We start from the raw sequence: 17208 nt of genomic DNA on the forward strand, positions 1-17208 counted from the left end.
TCATAGTTGTGAGAGCAGTTGCTCCGTCTCAGGAGTACCAAGCTTGAGCCTGGTTCCAGCCTCGACCAAGACAATCAGGTTCTCATGCGTCAGAAGTCGCAAGTTTGGGTCCAGTAAAGCAGCAGTCTCGACTAGCCAACCATTGAAAGCACGTATCTCGGTCGTCCTGCCGGCTCGGACATCCTGAAGCATGGAACTAGTGTTCTCCCGGACTTTGAAGCCTGTCCGTCTCGCGGCATCAGTAGAGTTCTTCCAGACATGTATTTGATACCAAGATGGGGGGATGTAGACAACTCTACAATGGGCCGCTTACTCCACCCTACCGAGACATTGGGACGGGAAGACTGAACCATGAAAGCCACTTACCAACATCCAGCACCATGGTGCGAAGACTGTCGAAGGAAAGACGGTCGAGGAGACCCTTCAAACTCTTTTCGTCTGCAACGTACTCCTCCCCCAAAATCTCACTGCTGATCTTCTTGTTCAGGACGAGCGCCTGAAAGACCCTGCTAGCTTCTTGGATGAGCGAGTCCATAACCTTCCCAATGGCACCATCTTGGGCATGAGCGGTGAAAAGTTCGCCGTTCTTGCAATCCAACAGAGCCGTGAGCGGGTTGATGATCGAGTTGATCATTAGTTTCTCCAGCTGAAGAACCCACAAGTCTCCTCGTGATACCGACTTGCCGTCAAGATGGGGCGCATCAGCCAGTTGATCAATCAGGTAGGTAGCTGGGGAATCATCGCCTGGTTGATGGCTGTTCAATAGCACTGGCCCGACAGAGATGAAGGCTTGGGAGGCATGAACGCTCTGGAACGGAGCTAGAGAGATGACGCCGTGGGTCGTGATGCATGCTATCCAGTTCGGCCCATCACCGGCGGGCCAGCGATGAGCGCTATATTCGGGGCCGCGCGGTGGCCACATTGGACACATGCCATTTTGGGTGAAGGCAACCGTGGATTTGGAAGTTAAATAGCCTCGCAGCCTGTCGGCCTGGGGTAGAGCGTCCTTTGCCTTGGTTGCCACGATGAGGTTGGAGATGCCGCGACCCGCACCTATCGACTCTCTGTGTCAGTATGCTATCTAGACCAAACTTAGAAGAGACCGCGTGTTGGTCTCGATTGAGTATATCTGCAAAGTTGCTTGCTTACCAGGCTCACGTAAAGGACCCGACACAGGCCGTTCCTCCGTCCACCACTCTACGTCAACATCGACGCAGGACCTCTCGACCCGCCCGCCCCGCGTGATCTCAATCCCGGGATTCGCATGCCAGCGCTCCAGCAGCTCGCGGCGGTGGACGACCAAGGTGATGGGAGGAGGCGGGCTGCCAGGACGCCGCAGCTTGACCAGGCTGCTGGCGAAGAGGCGGCCCAGGTTGCCGACCCCGAGGATGAAGATGCGTCGCCGCAACTCGTCGTCGGGACCCGCCGAGGCATCAGCAGTCGTCGACAACGTTCCTGAGGAGGGAGCAGCAGCAGCTGCTTTCTTTAGGCCAGGTAGGTTGGCCGCAGTCCAAGCATATAGAGGTGCCGGCGACTGCTCAGTGTTCTTATCCTCCAGGACATGCCTGAGCCAATCGGCCTGGGCATCGCGGGGGGTCGACATGGATATGCAACGCGTCAGTCGCGCTGTAACGAGAGATCTCTGGGGTCTATAACGGATGCTACGCAGAGGCAGGAACCACGAATATATGAGCATCTCTACAAACAGTCATGCAATGCCAATGGGTCAGGAGAGAAATAGAAGGACCGAAGTGTATCGATTTAGTTTACTTAAAATTAATAGGGAGGAGCGCAGGTAAGATTGTCGAATGTTGACTTGCCCCTCCAAAGAGCTCAGGCCCACCATAGCTGCAGATAGATGGATGGTGCCTTCCGGTTTCCATAGCGAAGAACCATTTCGTCACAAAATGCTTATCAGCCCGTGTGCATGTAATTGAAAAAAAGGCCATGTATCGAATCATATTTTCGTCTCGTGAATCTTCAGAGAAACCACCTGCTGCTCGCAATTATTTTTTCCATCATACAAGCAAAGCATGCTTTATTTACAAATTTTGAAAATACACGGAAAGCTTTCATTCCCAGTAATACTGAACGCCTTAATACATTTGATATCTTTCCTCGTCCGCCTCCGCCTCCGTCTTCCCCTTGCTTACGCGAACTGGTCGTCCCGGTCAACACCAACATCCTCCAACTCAGCAAAGTTCTGGAAGTGGAGCGGCCGGTGCATGTCCGCGTAGAAACCAATCGGCGTATCGAGCTTGACCTCGACCTTCTTCTTCTCCTGGGCGCTGAACGCGTTGCCCATGAAACTGTAGTTCCACCGGGCGTCCGACGGCACCAGGAAGAAGCCCTTGTACCGCGGGCTTAGCAGCAGCTTGCGCTTGATGCCCATCGACGTCGAGAACCCTTGGGGCTGGTCGCTGCCGAGGTCGCGGTTCTCCACGCCCCAGCTGAACCCGCCGGGAGTCAGGCCCCAAGCCGACAACGAGACCGATCCGGGTGTGAAGGATACATCCACCGTAATCGACGTGTCTTTGTTCAGGGCACTGTGGCGGTCGCACAGTCGCGAGTGCTCCGTCACGTCGGCAGCCGACATGTACGGCAGCTCGTTGCCCGCAACAGTGTGGATGACTCCGAGAGCCTCCATCGACTTCAGGTACTCGTGCGAAGGCAGCTGCTCCGGTAGTTGCACATTACGCAAGCCACCGATCTGAGGAACCAAAACGATGCAGCGAATCTCCTTCACCTGATCATTGTCAGGTGCGGAGACACCGTAGAGATAACCAGCAACCTGGACTCGAAGATCCGCAATCGTAATGAACTTCTTGAGGATGTTGTTGGGCATGACGTAGGTGATGTCATCCACGTCATTGTCCACAGAAGAAACATAGATGTTGTTGGATCGCGTTCTAAGGTTGGATGTTGCAATCGCCCGAGTGCGCCACTCCGTCTTGGACGCAAATGTCTGCTGTTCGAACTGCGACGTTGTGGTAACAATGATCTCCTCGCCGTCCTTGTTCTGCGTCTTGGTGGTCACGGCAGTAAGCTGTGCCTGCTCTGCCTGCTGCTTCTCGATTTCCGCAGCCTGTTGTCTTTGCATGGACGGGGCCGAGATCTCCATTCCGAGAATAATGTCGCGCACTTCACTGGTCGTCAAACTGGAGACGTTGACATTGTTCTTTTTTCCGTAGTCGTGCAGGATCAGGTCACGTAACTGCGTCTCAACCTTGATCCAGTCCTCATCAGACAGAGTTGGCCAGATGTGATGCTCTTGCGTGATGACCGTCTTGTCGGGGCGAAGAACGAGCTTGGTCTTGTCCGGGTTGACGTGCAGAGCACGCAGGATCAGAACCAGACGCGAGAAGGCCGTGTACGACGAAATGCTCTTGAGCCACTCGTCGTAAAGGTTGAACAGCACCATCTGCGGCTCGGTAGCACGCAAGATCATATCACCAAGCTTTTCTACCTTCATGGCTGCCTGGAATGGGAGTTGCAACTCCGAGGCTCGAATAGAGATATTAGGGAAATCCAGCAAGTGAACTTCAAGGGGATCCAGCAGACCCTTTCGGGTGACGATAAGCTCCTTCGGCTGCTCCTCCACAGGCAGGGACCTGATGAGTGCCGCCACTTCCTCAGCCGTTTTCCACTTGGCCAATTGTCCAAGACGCTTCTGACCAGCCCAAACACTCGTGTGAATGATCTTCAAGAACAGCTGACCTGTTCGCGGGTTGAAGATGAAAATGGCACCGTTGATAGGCTTGGTTGTCAAGTTGCCTTCGAATGTCTTGTGGATGGTGACTCGGTAGACGTTGGTGTCGTCAATGAACAGCTTCGTCTGGTTGCTGAACAGCTCCGAGTAGTTCTGCGAGTTGAGGAACTCCTGGTTACTCTCAGAAGCATAGAGCTGAAGACCCTTTCGGATACGTTCGCGCAACACATAGAGAGCAGGGTTGGCCTTCATGACCTTGCCCATCGCCTGCTGAACAAGAATCTTCAGACCAGGGAAGTACTGTCCGTAGGCGGAGTATAAGTTGTAGGCAAGATCGATACCAATCATGAGACCTGTCGGCGAGGGATAGATACTCATGCTGTCGTTTGTGTAATCGAGATACTTCGCGCGAGTGTATCTTTCAATGTCGTGAGAGTCGTAATCACCATATCGCAGCTGAATATCGAGCCAGAACTTGTTTGTTGTGGTAGGCTCGATGACATCCTTGGTGTCGTAGAGAAGGGAGGGTCGGGTGACATTCCACTTGTTGCTGGCGAAGAGCAGGATATCGGCACAAGAACTGTTCATCTTGTACGACTTTCGCGGATGGATAGTCTCCTTCTGCACCGTCTCAATGCCAAGCGACTCCAGTTCCTGGTCGAACACTTGACAGAAATCCATCACAACACTCTCGTGAATCTTCTGCCACAAATGGGCACGGAAGATCTGGATCAAGGAAATCTTGAGGGTCGGGATCTTGCCGTGCAAGAAGATACCGGTAAGATCGAGTTGCACCTGGAAACCAACGTACACATTGGCGCGGTTGATCGTAGGCGACCACCACAGCGTAAAGCGACGGTTGGGAATCTGGTTGAGACCGGATCTTTGGGCATTGGTAAGCTTCTTGAACTTCATGGATTCTTCGAAACCGCTGGCCTTCTCCCAGAAGAGACCTTCCCAAGAGGGGAATCCGGTCGCCTTGAAGAGGGTGTGTTCGAGGAATGGTCTCAACACCACCGAGGGCCTGGATAACATCGGTTCGGTAGGCGTTGAGGTTCCACAGTTTACCGTCGTGCCGTTGGCTAGTCCACCAGAACGGGTTGCTCTTCATGAGTTGGTAGACCTTGAACTCGCTCCTGGCACGGAAGCCCTTGTCGAAGCTGAGTGTGCTTCGATCCTTCTGGAAGAGGGTGTTGATGCGGGGCAGACCGCGATCCCAGCTGTCCTCGAGATCTTCCAGAGTAAGACGTCTGTTCTGCTGGTTCGCTTCCAGACGCTTTTGGGAGTATTCGGTCCAGACACGTTGGGAATCAATGAACTCGGCTTCCCAGGGAATAATGTATCTGAAGATGTTGGGAATGAGCGTCTCCTCGTCGTGCGTCATACCAGCACGGTAGTGAGTAACACCAGTATCGGTCTGCTTGGACCATCGCTTGTCACTGGCAGGGATGAGAATATGCGAGCCTGAAATCATACCCAAACCACCAAGCTCCTTGGGGGTGTAGAAAACGGCAGGCGGGAAACGCGAAGGCATTTTGGAGTTAAGACCAATCTTGACTCGAGTCTGAATCTTGGTTTCGCACTTGACAATGGTGTCCAATAGGTTGATCGTGGACACTGCAGCCTCTCGGTAGTAAGTGAACAGAGCAATCAAAGCGGTGTTCCACTTGTTAGCGATCTTGGTGAACGTTGTCGAGCCAGATGACATCAGAATCTGTCTGATTCGGTTATTAAACTTCTGGATATCCTCTTCTGTCACTTGCAAGAAGGCATGGGCAGTGCGTTCCTTGGTGGTGTTGTCGACAAGCGACCAGACGCTGTCCTTGATGGGGAACTCGTCATTCTGGTTTCGGATCTTGGGCAAAATGCGCACTTCGAAACCACACATCGAAAAGAGCAAGTTGGGGTTGTCTCGACTGTAGACACTGGCAAAGGTGTCGTCCCACTCGATCGTTGTTACGGATCGAGGGAGGCGGTTCTTCAGGTCCCAGAACACCGCGCGTCCAAGGTTGACATCGTGCCTCATCAGTCGCATGCGCGAGTCTCTAGGCCAGCATTTCTTGCTCTTGTAGCCGATGACGTTCTCAAAGTTGGGATCAGGCTGCTCAGTCAAGAATCTCTGGATCAAATCGCGGGACTCCTCAGCATTGAAGCGCAAGAAAACCCATATCTTGTCAATGTATCTGGTGTAGAGGCGGATCGGGTGCTTGGTTTCTGTCTCACGATCACGGAACTGAAGGAAATCGTTGGGGCTGTTGGGCGGCCCAGCAATTTCACTGGCTCGGTTGAGACCCAGAAGAAGCAGATCAAGCACGAGACCATAGTATTGGAAGACGAAGCCAGAGAACTGGAGGCCGCGAATCATGCCATAACTGTTGACATGATTCATATCCTTGTAGGTCAGCTGGACGTTGTTCTTCGCGCTGATGTAGTCCGCAAGGTTGTGGTCCATGATAAGTCGCAGGAGACGGTTGAGCAGGGTGAGATCGATCTTCTCGTAGACCTTGGAAAGCTCGGTCTCGATCATGACGTTGCATTCTCCATCAGCAGTCTCCCATACTTGATCCAGATTGTTGATACCCTGCGCCCACTTGTAAGTCAAGAGGGGTGGCACCTCGGAATCGGAAGGCTTGATCCATGCCGGGAACAGATGTCGCTGATCGGCCTGGTACCACAGGTACTGGTCAAGGTAAGCATCGCTGATCTTCTCGATCGGCTCGATGTCATAGACGGGGTTGATTGTGCTGTAGTTATCGTTCATGTCAATCTGAACCTCCTTGAAGGCACGTTGCGTCAAGAGGAAACGCTTGATTCGTTCCAATGTGGTTCCGGGGCTGTCGTAAGCCTGCTCGATGAGAGCAAGCTCCTCACGCTGGCTCTGGTTGAGACGACCCTTTACAGAGTATGCCTCTCGCAGTCTTTCGAGGGCGAGGATGAGAATCTTGGTGTCGTGCTTGTATGAAACACTGGGGAAGGGAATAGGGGTGAACTTGCGGGACTCGAGCCAGTGAACCGTGGTGGTGTAGATGGCCACAGCTTCCTCCGAAGACACGTACGGGCCATCCTTCATGTAGTTGTGCTGTCGTTCTTGCTCAGCCTTCAACCACAGACGCGTTAGACGACCCACGTTCTTCTTCGCGACAGTCTTGTCCACAGTGGCGCCCCTTCGAATACGCTCACGGTTGTAGTGAGCGACCGAGATCCACCAATCAGCCTTGGACTTGACGTATCGAAGAATGATGTTTTCGATAGGTGCGGGTAAACCAGGTACCTTCCAGGGGATGTTACTCTTCCAGCACCTCCAGGCCTCTGACAAATGCTGCAGAACCGTGTTCACCTTGTTTTGCTTAATACCCTCGGGCATCATGTCCATGAGGTCAGCCATGACGGAAGCTCGCAGCTCAAGATCGAAGTGCGATTCGACACGTTGCTTGGTGACGGTCTTGGCAACTCCCTTGCTATGACGACCTTCAAATTGGCGAGACAGCAAGTTTCCGAGCCATCTCTCAAGCAGAGGAATGATACCTCTCATGAAGAAAAGCCATACTCTCCACGCGGGCGCCCAGAAACCACAACCCGGTCCCTTGCCGACAGGGGCGCTGTTGAAACGGTAGTAGATTAGATGCTTCAAATCCTTACATGATCGGATCTGGTGCATGAGTTTGTATTTGTACCGGTACATGCCCGTAAGCTGACCGACGTGATTAAAGGCGTATAGAATACCATCTGCCAGCTGGAATGCGTCGATGTTTCCAAGTCGGTATTGGACTTGAGCATCCACGATGAGCTTGGTCAAGCGAAGAATCTCTCGCATGAGATGGAAGGCATTTCCAAAGCGTGACTTCTTTCGCTCCTTGGTAGTCAGGGTCTTGACCGGCTTCAAGTTGAAGTTGTAGTCAAGGTGAAGATATGTAAGGTTCTTGCGGTGAATTAGGAGGTTAAGCATGTTGAAACCTTGACGACAGACTTGAAGACCTGCTTCGACCCAATCAATGGTGGTCTGTTGGAAGAACTTGGTCTGCTTTAAGCTCTTCAGCAAGTTCTGCTTGTTCAAAGACTTCGGGCGCTTCTTGTGTAGCTCGTTCAGGACAAACGTCTTGAGCAGCTTTTGATATGATACGCTAACCTTGACAGGCTGCTTGGGTGGGCAGTGTTCAAGATAGAACTGCTTGACAAGCGGCACATCCTGGGCACGAACCATACGACCCGATCGGCGATCGAACGGGAAGGGAGCCCACCAAAGACCGATTGCTGCCGCGGTATCGTCGTTATCCAGCTCCTCATCGGCCAGGAAAGGCTCAACGCCAGCCGGAAGCTCGAAAGTATCATCTTCGGGCTCCTCGTTGTTGCCTTTACCAAAAAGCTCGTCCTCATGGCTGATGGTGATGTTCTTAGGGGCAACAGAGCGGGAAGAGATTGGGTTAATGGACGGATCGAAGTGGAAAGCCGGCAAATTCGGGTTGTCCACCTCACTATAGACAGTCTGAGGGTGGGAGTACCAGTTCAGCTGGACACTCCTAGGAAGCGAGTTGTACAGATAGGGATATGCGACACGAGACTCGGTACGGAGGGGGTTGCGGAAGATGATTCTGTCAATGGCATTAAACTCTCCGAAGTCCTCATCATTGGGATCGATATCCTTGTACAGCGGCTCGAATCTGGGTCCACCGGGAAGTGCAACATTGAGAGCCTTGGCTGTCATGAAACTCTTCATGTCGAACAAGTAGAAGTAATTGGGGTCAAACTTCTCGCTCATCAAAGGTCGGCTGAGTCGGTGCAATGTTGCCATTTGTTGCAGTGTCATGTTCCAGGTCTTGTAACTCGGACCGTTCACGTGGTCTGAGTCGGAAAGAGGTCGATGCTCGTAGAACCACTCATACACTGCCGCATCTTCGTCCTCGTCAAGCGCCATCTGGATGGGCTCGAGAGGCTCGACGTCTTCGATGTTTTCGGACCACGACAAAGGAGGTTCCTCATCGTCGAAAGGCGGGAACCTCATGCGCTTGAACAACCTTCGATCACTCTTCTCCTTCCGCATCGTAAGCCACATGGTTGCCCATTGTGCGTGGAAGATGGGTTCGATGACTCGGGGGGTCTCGTTGACGAGGGTCAGGCAACCGTTGACGTGGTACAGCACCTTGACTTCCCTCGCCGACTCCCAGGGCATAGGCATGTTCTCGAGAAGCTTCATGACGGCGTGAGGCATGAACTTCAGCGCTCCAAGGTAGCTGCGCTTGTCGCTTGTGTACTTCTTTTGCGAAACATCGCCGATATCCTTCACAATCTTGCGCAAATGCTCAGGCGGCATGTCAGCCTTTTGTGTTTCCACGAAGCCGGCCTTCCGCTTCTCGCCGAAGCGGTTGCGCTGCATGCGAAGCCATTCCTTCTTCTTCTGTGCGAACTTGGCGATTTGAGGATCGGTAGGAGGGCGGTAGCCTGGGGGCGGCGGCGGCGCTGCTCCGGGCGGAGGAGGGAGGAAGTCGTCGGATGGAGGCGGCGGCGGCGGAGGAGGCCCCCAGCCTGGAGGTGGAGGGGGTTGAAAGGACGACATGGTTCAGGAATAATACTCGTAGATTGAGCTGTCTGAACGATGCTATCGCTTTCGCGCCGCGACCCGTCGCGCTTTACGTAGCGTCTGTCTGGCGAGCGCAATCAAGGCTGCAGATTGTAAAGAGACGCGGCAGGATGTTGGGTAGTATTAACACCGATGCACCTTTAATGTGCACGCAGATAATGACGATCCGACGCAGTACCCGTGGCGTGGATTCGGCCTGATGTTTTGATGGATGAAGTATGGGTATCGTCAGTCTTCAAACATGCTTCATCAGTCGCCTCTAGAAAATCTCGGCTGCATTGCTCTGGCAAGGTCGAACAAGCTATGATCAATGCTCTAACCCAGAAACGGCTAGCGTGCTTGAGGCAGACGCGAGGCGTGGCACTTGGTGGCTTCGAGGTGTCTTTGTGGCTAGAGCTTTGGTGGAGCGGTCAGTGTTGTGGCTAGAATTGGCGGCTGGAGAGATAGCAAAATCGCAACCCCACTGTAACCCATTCAACCCAGACTGATTGGCTTATCTTAGCGGGCTGCACTGTCCTGAGCCTGCACACACAATTTTCCCAATTTTCTAGTTGCAAAAAGGTCTTCGTCCCAGGAAAAGTATCCAACGACACGACCACGATCGCGAGACCCCCCGTTGAAGACCGACCACCACCACATCACGCTTCGAGACAGCTAGTCCCGCCCAACCGTCAAGATGCCTAACAACCGAGTCACCTACCGCCGCCGCAACCCGTATGTCTTTTTCCCAAATCGATTGGCGCCCTTCAATACCTACGGGCCAGCTTTTGGCAGCAGAGATCATTGGGGCACCGAAATTTTTCTTGATGGCTACTAACGCTTGTATCGCACAGCTACAACACCTCCTCCAACAAGACTCGCATCGTCCGTACCCCCGGTGGTGAGCTCCGCACTCTGCACATCAAGAAGCGCGGTACTGCTCCCAAGTGCGGTGACTGCAAGGCCAAGCTCCCCGGTGTAAGTTCTTTTTCTCGCCACGAATTTCAACAAACCGACATAGACACGACAATGGCATCAGGAGAGGGAACAATTTGTCGGATCGGTGGTAGAATGCGCGACTGTCATGGCAGAAATCTTGCTTGATGGACAAACTTTTCTACCTCGGATTCGACGAAACCCCACATTTGCACCTCTCTGCTGGATGATGGTTCCTGGCCATGTCGTGTCCTATGCGGTTGGCTATCAATCAAGGAAACACCGCTGACTTGCTCCGGATAGATTCCCGCTCTCCGACCCCGCGAGTACTCTCAGATCTCGCACCCCAAGAAGACCGTTCAGCGTGCCTACGGTGGTTCGCGATGCGGTAACTGTGTGCGGGACCGTATCGTCCGTGCCTTCCTGATCGAGGAGCAGAAGATCGTCAAGAAGGTGCTCAAGGAGCAGAGCGAGGGCGCCAGCAAGAAGAAATAGACGGTTGTTTTACGAGAAAAGGAATGAACGGTGGAGTGAATCGGTCCATCACATGCTTCTGGTGTTCTTGGGGAACAGGGCAACATCATCGTTTACCGAACGGCTGGGTCATTTGCACAAAATGGTCGTTCACTGTTTCTAGGGCTTTTAGCGTCTAGATGATCGGAATGGAATGAACATCAAGACGCACACGACTGCTTTGTCAACGTGGGCCTCAACCAACCGTGTACGGGCTTCTCTTGAGGAATTCGCTGGAATCGTGAATGCTGCACCTGGGCTGAAGAACTGCATGCATGTTGAGAATGGGCTGGCGATGGCGTCCTGGCTTTCAATTCCAGGTCGCCAACTCACGGCTTCAAGCACGAGCGGCATCTTATAGGATCTTTGCGTAGCGCGGTCTCTGTTTAGGATGCCGAAGCTGGTACATTGAGCTCAATCCGCAATCTAATACAGTGTACGCCTCTTGAAAGCTCGCCATCACACAGCCAATTGTTGACTGGTTACCGTAGAGTCCGCGTAGTAGGTACAACTCGGTTTCCGAGCACAAACAAGTAAGACAAACAGCCGGCATACATGGTAATTGTCACATGCATCAATCGTATACTGCTTTTAATTATTTGCTGCTTGTGAGGAGTCGCTCGTAAATGCAACGTCTTGAAAGGGTGCCAAGCAAATACCTACATACCTATGTCCCTCTAAAGATCGGCTCCTGTAGCACCGACAATTTCTCTTTTTTAGTGCAGACGGGGGGTGCACTCAATGACGTTCTAGCTACCAGATTGCTAGCCGGCATATTACATCGAATTGATTTCTATGACCGTTCGAGCTTGTACCTGAACGCATCTAATCCAAAAGAGCGTTCCGCCCCGAAACAATGCTCAATTTGTTGCGACGGTAGCAACAGATAAGTCATCACAATGGCCATGAGAGTACCAATCGGCCGGTCCTCCGGCGCATTCGCCTCCTCCAGCACACTTCGGCAAGCTGCCGCTCCTGGAGCTAGCTGTCGGCTACAGTCACGGACATTCGCATCATCAGCGACCTCAAGACCTTGCAGCATCCGGTCGCAAATGGTTGCCGCACCCAGTAGACGGACTACAACGACGAGGACGACGAGCTCTTTCCACACCTCTGCCGCCGCCCCCGCGGCGCAAAGAAAAGCAGTCGACAAGAATCAACCGCTCAGCAGCAGCGACCAGCCCCCGCCGACCGACTTTGGCGCCCTCGACGTCCTGGGCAACACGCCCGTGCCCTCGACCAGCGTCGACATCTGCATGTGGTCGGGGTTCCAGCTGAACAACGGGACGCGCGTGACGGACGGGTCGGGGGTGCTGCTGGTCGGGGGCGAGGCCTTCTCGTGGCGGCCGTGGGAGGCCCGCAGCAACAAGAAGGGAAAGGAGGAGTTCCGGCTGCTGAACAAGAAGGGCCAGTGGGACGTCGAGGCCAGCACGCTGGGCCTGCTGGGCCTGCTCTGGCCGCGCCCCGACTTGTTGGTCCTGGGCCTCGGGCACGAGATGCGGCCCATCAGCCCCGAGCTCCGCAAGGCCATCAGCGCCCTCGGCATGCGGGTCGAGGTGCTGGACACGCGGAATGCGGCGGCGCAGTTCAACCTGCTGGCGACGGAGCGCGGCGTCGACGATGTCGCGGCGGCCCTGATTCCCATTGGGTGGAGGGAAGGGGTCGGTGCCGGGACGGGGGATGATTTTGATGTCACGCATGAATAGGAAGGAAAGCCGGTCATTAGGAAGTCTCTACATAGCATTCATCTTGTGTGGAAGAGTGAAGCACTGTCTCTTCAGGCTTTCGATGAAGATGACTAATTAGACTATGGAGGGCGCAGAGAGTATATTGCTGTATGATACGTACGGCCTTGCCATATATTTTTCAAATTCAGGAACACTGAATTATCCTCAGTCATGCAGCTTGCAGCCAGCCGACAAGCCTCTTTCTAAGTGCCCAGCATGTCGCCCCTGACACTGGACGGACGCAAGATAGTAAGCCAAAAAGTAGCTCCATCCATTGACCGCCTGTGTAACGCAGTGCTAGCGACCACGTGCAGTACATTGGTGGTCAAGACAATTTTGGCTAACGAAAATATTGTGAAATTGCCCCTAAGCTCCATCATTGCAGTTGCACGTTGCTAATTCGAAATTTGTCCCTTTCCCCATTATGATTGATCACATATCCGGAGAGAATGTGTGTGCCTATCCGATTGAATATAAAAACAGGGTGCTGCTGCTGAGCCAGGGCTGTCTGTCATGGATGAATTAATAGAGGTAGGTAAATATTTGGGTGCTTGCATAATTCCAAGCTCGTGCAAAACGGAGCATCCATGAGTTGGATTGATCCAATCAAACCTTTACGTCATATCAGCAATCCCAGATTTGCACCGATTTGTACACTACTCAGGTAAGTACATACATGCATACATAATGAATCGGCGCAGGCGCGAGCGAGCGCTTTTGCTATCATCGCCGGTCACTCCCAAGATGCGTCAGAGTCGCTCGTCGTAACTGACCGATTTAGCAAACCAGAGACTCCTACGGCAGAAGCTTCGACCCAGCCGGACCGGGGAGCTTGCTGGGCCAGGCAGAGGGACCGAAACTTTCTTCTTGCGGACGGGCATCAATGACCAGTGCTGCCCGTACGCCATGGCCAGAGCAGAACAACAACCATCACTTCTTCTGAACCGGCGCATTTCTTCACTGCATCGCTAGACCGCAAAAGAAATCATCACTACACACTCGCACACTACCTATCAGCTCGCCCCCATCAATTCAATTCGCACAATCATTACAGGCCCAACCAACACTTGCGACATTCACTTAGGTAAGACCAAACGGACCTCGCAGTCAAAGGCCGGAGCACCCGCTGACATCTTACCCAGAAATCATGGCAAGCCCCGGCAATGGAGATGATGACCCCAAACTGCTGCGAGACCACTCGGAGGTGAAGTCGTTCAGTACCACACGCTTCACCTACCCGGAGATCCGCGTCTTCCACCGGGTGCACCCCAGGGCCGAGGCGCTCCCTGCGCAACCTGCGCCCCTCCCCTTGCTCGTCTTCATCCATGGCCTGGGCGGCTCCGTCGCCCAGTTCGAGCCGCTGCTGACCAGCCTCACCAACAACGCCTCGTGCCTGGCCGTCGACCTGCCCGGATGCGGCCTCTCCAAGTTTGCGCCCGAGTCGTGGGACGCTTACTCGGCGCCCGCGCTGGCGGAGCTGCTCGAGCTTATCATTGAGACTTATCGCGATAGCGAGCGTGGGCAGGGGGTGGTCCTGATTGCTCATAGCATGGGCAGCGCGTTGGCCGCGCGATTGGCCAACACGTACGGCCCGCACCGGCAGGTGTCCCCCCACGTCGTCGGCCTCGTGGGCATCTGCCCCGTGCCCGGCGACCCCAAGGACGTAAAGGGCCTCAAGAGGCTGCTATGGATCCCCAATTGGGCTTTCAACCTCTACCGGCGGTGGGACCAATGGGGCGGACCGTATAGTGCCAGTGTCACCCGGTTCCTGGGGCCCGACGCCGATCTCCCTTCTCGCGAGCTCCAATATCGCTTCAACCGTCAGAGCCGAACGCCCGTCTTCCGGCGGATGGCGTGGGGGTGCCTTCCCACTATTACCAAGAATGAACGCGAAGGTGGCCTGTTTGGGGAGCCTACCTGGGCGGGGCTCAACATTCCCGTCTTCCTCATCGGAGGCATGGGCGATAAAATTATGCCGCCTGCCGGAATCGAACAGATTGTGAAGGCCTTGGAAGTCGGCGACGATTCCACCCCAATAGCATCCCACCGCTTCCGTGGCTTCACCGAGTCGCTGGCCCCGACCACCACGACCAGCAAAACAACCCAGCCGCTGCCGAAATCGATTGGCGCTATTACTAACAAGGACTTCGAGCGACGGCGAGAACAGCTCCGCAGTGGCGAGGAGGCATACGAAGAGTCCTCGACCCCTCGCGAAGATGGCCAGGCCAAGCCACCGCCGGTGCCCGAGCAGCCAGCGCGGCCCAAGAAGGTGGTGAAATCCACCATCCTGGACAAGCCGGCAGGCCACGGCTTGTTTTTCACGCCCAAGACGGTGCGGACCGTGTCGGGCTTGATCTGCAACTTCCTGAACGACAGCATCACCGGACGGTTCGATCTCGGATGGCAGCTGACGTTTTTGTCGCGTAGAGGCAAATGGGATGTCAAGAACCTGGAAAAGTGGCAGCAGGTTGTTCCCGTGTCGGAGCCCATCTGCGGCATCTTCCGGGCCATGAAGACGCTTCGCGAGGCCGACGACATCCACTCGCCCAAAGTCTTCGTTTCCAAGTATGGCAAGGTCATCAAGGACGTCATAGACATCAGCCATGACGACCCTCGCTACAACGCCCAAGGGCTAGAAGAGAGCGGCATCAAATACCACAAGTTCGCAACCGTCTCGAAGATTCCGCCTACCGACCAGGAAGTTGCTACCTTCAATAGCATAGTGAGTATTGCTGTAGCCGTCTGAGGATATGCCGAGCTAATTCATGAGTATAGGTTGACCGTTGTCGCGAGGACCAGAAGGCCCGGGCCAAGGCCGAAGGGTGGAACGAGTACTACATCGGCGTTCACTGCCACTACGGATTCAATCGGACTGGCTATTTCATTGTGTGCTATCTGGTGGACCGTCTGGGCATGGACGTCCAAGAGGCCATCGATACGTTTGCCAATGCCAGAGATCCCGGGATCCGGCACACACATTTCCTGGACCAACTGGCCGTCCGGTACTCTGGTGTGAAGAGCTGAAGAGGCCGTTTTTTCCCGTCCACCTCTTTTGTCTTTCTTGATTGATGGCGTTCGCCCGGCGGCTTGGGTGCGGATCTGGTTCTTGCATTGATTCATGGAGGCGTAGCAAGATGGATCTCTATCTTTTCTTCTTCTTCTTTTCTCAGCGATTACAGGGTATAGATTCGAGGTATTCTCCAGCGGTATTATTGGATTGGCGCAGCGCAACAGGTTTCACGGGTTTCGGAAACTCTATACCCAATCCACCCATGAGTTCCTACTTGTTTGTTTGCTGCCATGGACAGCTTTCTTTGTCACATATTCAATGACTTTGTCTTCACAATAGCGATTGTGTTTTTTCTTCACATCCTCCATTTAAACTTTCTGGAAACAGTGGAAAACTTGACCATTGCTCGTGACCGGTGACTCTACGGCTGTTCTCCGTTCAATGTGCTGTGTTGAAAACAGTTTGGCGCAACCATGGTTCTATATAAACCTACCATGCTCCGGTGACTATGTTGGATGCCTATTTCCGATGGACGGGTTTGAACACTGCCTTCGACACAGTCACACGCCCACTTTCTCTTTCTCCGGTAGGTTCTGGATAGAGAGTACTTATTCTGCCACTGTTCCCTGCTTGCAGTTGTACTGACACATCATAACTCTCACAACATAACATCAATCACTTGTCTTGAAGTCTTCAGATCGAATCTCTCAGACTATTCATCCTTTGAGCTCATCCACACAACAACAACGATCCTCAAAACACCATCATCATGCCTTCTTCCATTATCAAGTCCATGGCACGTGTTGGCTCGCGTGCCACTGAGGTAGCAAAGTCGGCCCCCTTCATCACCCTGCCGGGATCCCGTCGCACCTCCTGGATGGCCTTCGAGCAGCCCAACCCCTCGAAAATCATGGCCACACCCGTCAGCAGCCCCCCTCATTCTCCTCCCAGGGGTGATGGAGGAGACCGACCGGAGAAGCCCCCCAACGCCTCCAGCACCATCGACCGCCTGGCCAAGCAGCAGGCGTTCCTCGAGTGGTTCATATTTGCCGCCGAGAGCGAGGTCCGGCGCAGGACCCTCGCGCAGCAGCGGCGGACTCAGCAGCAGCAGCAGCAGCGCCAACAACAGAAACAAAAACCGTACTACGAGCTGCCCACCACCCGGCTCTGCATCCCCGACCACCCGGCCACCTTTGGGTGCGCGCCCGCGGCCCGGCTTAACCCCCGGCTCGAGACCCGGGTCGGCGAGACGCCCGCCCCGGTCCGGGTCTGGAAGTACGACTACGAGGTCGAGCGCGCCGTGACGGAGCGCGCGCAGGCGAAGGCGGAGAGGGAGCGGGTCAAGGCGAAGCGGCGGAGGCTGCGGGTTATGTACCGCGAGGCGCTGCAGGAGACGATGGGGCACGATTAAGTTGAAGTCGTGCTTCAGACAGGGTCTTCTTGCTTCCTTCCTTCCTTTCTTCGGTAGGAACGGCTCGTCTCTCTGAATGCATATACGAGTTGATGGGGGATATGCATTCATACACACACACACACACACACACAGGGTGTTCTGGAGCAATCGGCATGGGAGAACGAACGAGGGAAAAAGTCTCATTTAACTTTTGGGTTCTGATGATACCCCCACCCACTTACTTGCTCAAGGGTTGGATTTCAGGGCGTTCTGGGGCAATGGGATCGTACGAAGCTCAAACAGGAAAAGACGGCGGACTGCCTGTTAGCTACGAGAATCTACGGTTATGTGGCGAGTCACCAGTTG

The 17208-nt window shown here is 54.1% G+C and overlaps 6 protein-coding genes across 6 annotated transcripts; 4 read left to right on the forward strand and 2 right to left on the reverse strand.

The window, feature by feature from the left end:
* PG985_009881 (uncharacterized protein) lies at positions 1-1603 on the reverse strand (the record flags this gene model as incomplete). The annotated part of the gene is made up of 3 exons (XM_066829649.1): positions 1-212; positions 367-1053; positions 1150-1603. The coding sequence occupies 3 exons, from the start codon at positions 1601-1603 to the stop codon at positions 1-3; spliced, it is 1353 nt and encodes a 450-aa protein (XP_066682039.1).
* Positions 1604-2149: 546 nt separating this feature from the next.
* On the reverse strand, positions 2150-9260 carry PG985_009882 (uncharacterized protein; the record flags this gene model as incomplete). Its single annotated transcript, XM_066829650.1, has 2 exons — positions 2150-4687; positions 4722-9260. The coding sequence occupies 2 exons, from the start codon at positions 9258-9260 to the stop codon at positions 2150-2152; spliced, it is 7077 nt and encodes a 2358-aa protein (XP_066682040.1).
* A 700-nt stretch (positions 9261-9960) lies between these two features.
* Positions 9961-10694, forward strand: PG985_009883 (60S ribosomal protein eL34; the record flags this gene model as incomplete). The annotated part of the gene is made up of 3 exons (XM_066829651.1): positions 9961-9998; positions 10118-10241; positions 10503-10694. 3 exons carry the CDS (start codon positions 9961-9963, stop codon positions 10692-10694), a joined length of 354 nt encoding a protein of 117 aa, XP_066682041.1.
* Positions 10695-11611: 917 nt separating this feature from the next.
* PG985_009884 (uncharacterized protein) lies at positions 11612-12418 on the forward strand (the record flags this gene model as incomplete). Its single annotated transcript, XM_066829652.1, has 1 exon — positions 11612-12418. One exon carries the CDS (start codon positions 11612-11614, stop codon positions 12416-12418), a length of 807 nt encoding a protein of 268 aa, XP_066682042.1.
* Positions 12419-13586: 1168 nt separating this feature from the next.
* PG985_009885 (uncharacterized protein) lies at positions 13587-15463 on the forward strand (the record flags this gene model as incomplete). Its single annotated transcript, XM_066829653.1, has 2 exons — positions 13587-15161; positions 15215-15463. 2 exons carry the CDS (start codon positions 13587-13589, stop codon positions 15461-15463), a joined length of 1824 nt encoding a protein of 607 aa, XP_066682043.1.
* A 755-nt stretch (positions 15464-16218) lies between these two features.
* On the forward strand, positions 16219-16860 carry PG985_009886 (uncharacterized protein; the record flags this gene model as incomplete). The annotated part of the gene is made up of 1 exon (XM_066829654.1): positions 16219-16860. The coding sequence occupies one exon, from the start codon at positions 16219-16221 to the stop codon at positions 16858-16860; it is 642 nt and encodes a 213-aa protein (XP_066682044.1).
* Between the last annotated feature and the right edge of the window lie 348 nt (positions 16861-17208).

The sequence above is a fragment of the Apiospora marii genome, assembly GCF_038362585.1.
Source record: "Apiospora marii strain CBS 49790 chromosome Unknown utg000006l_segment0_segment0, whole genome shotgun sequence".
Lineage (NCBI taxonomy): Eukaryota > Fungi > Ascomycota > Sordariomycetes > Amphisphaeriales > Apiosporaceae > Apiospora > Apiospora marii.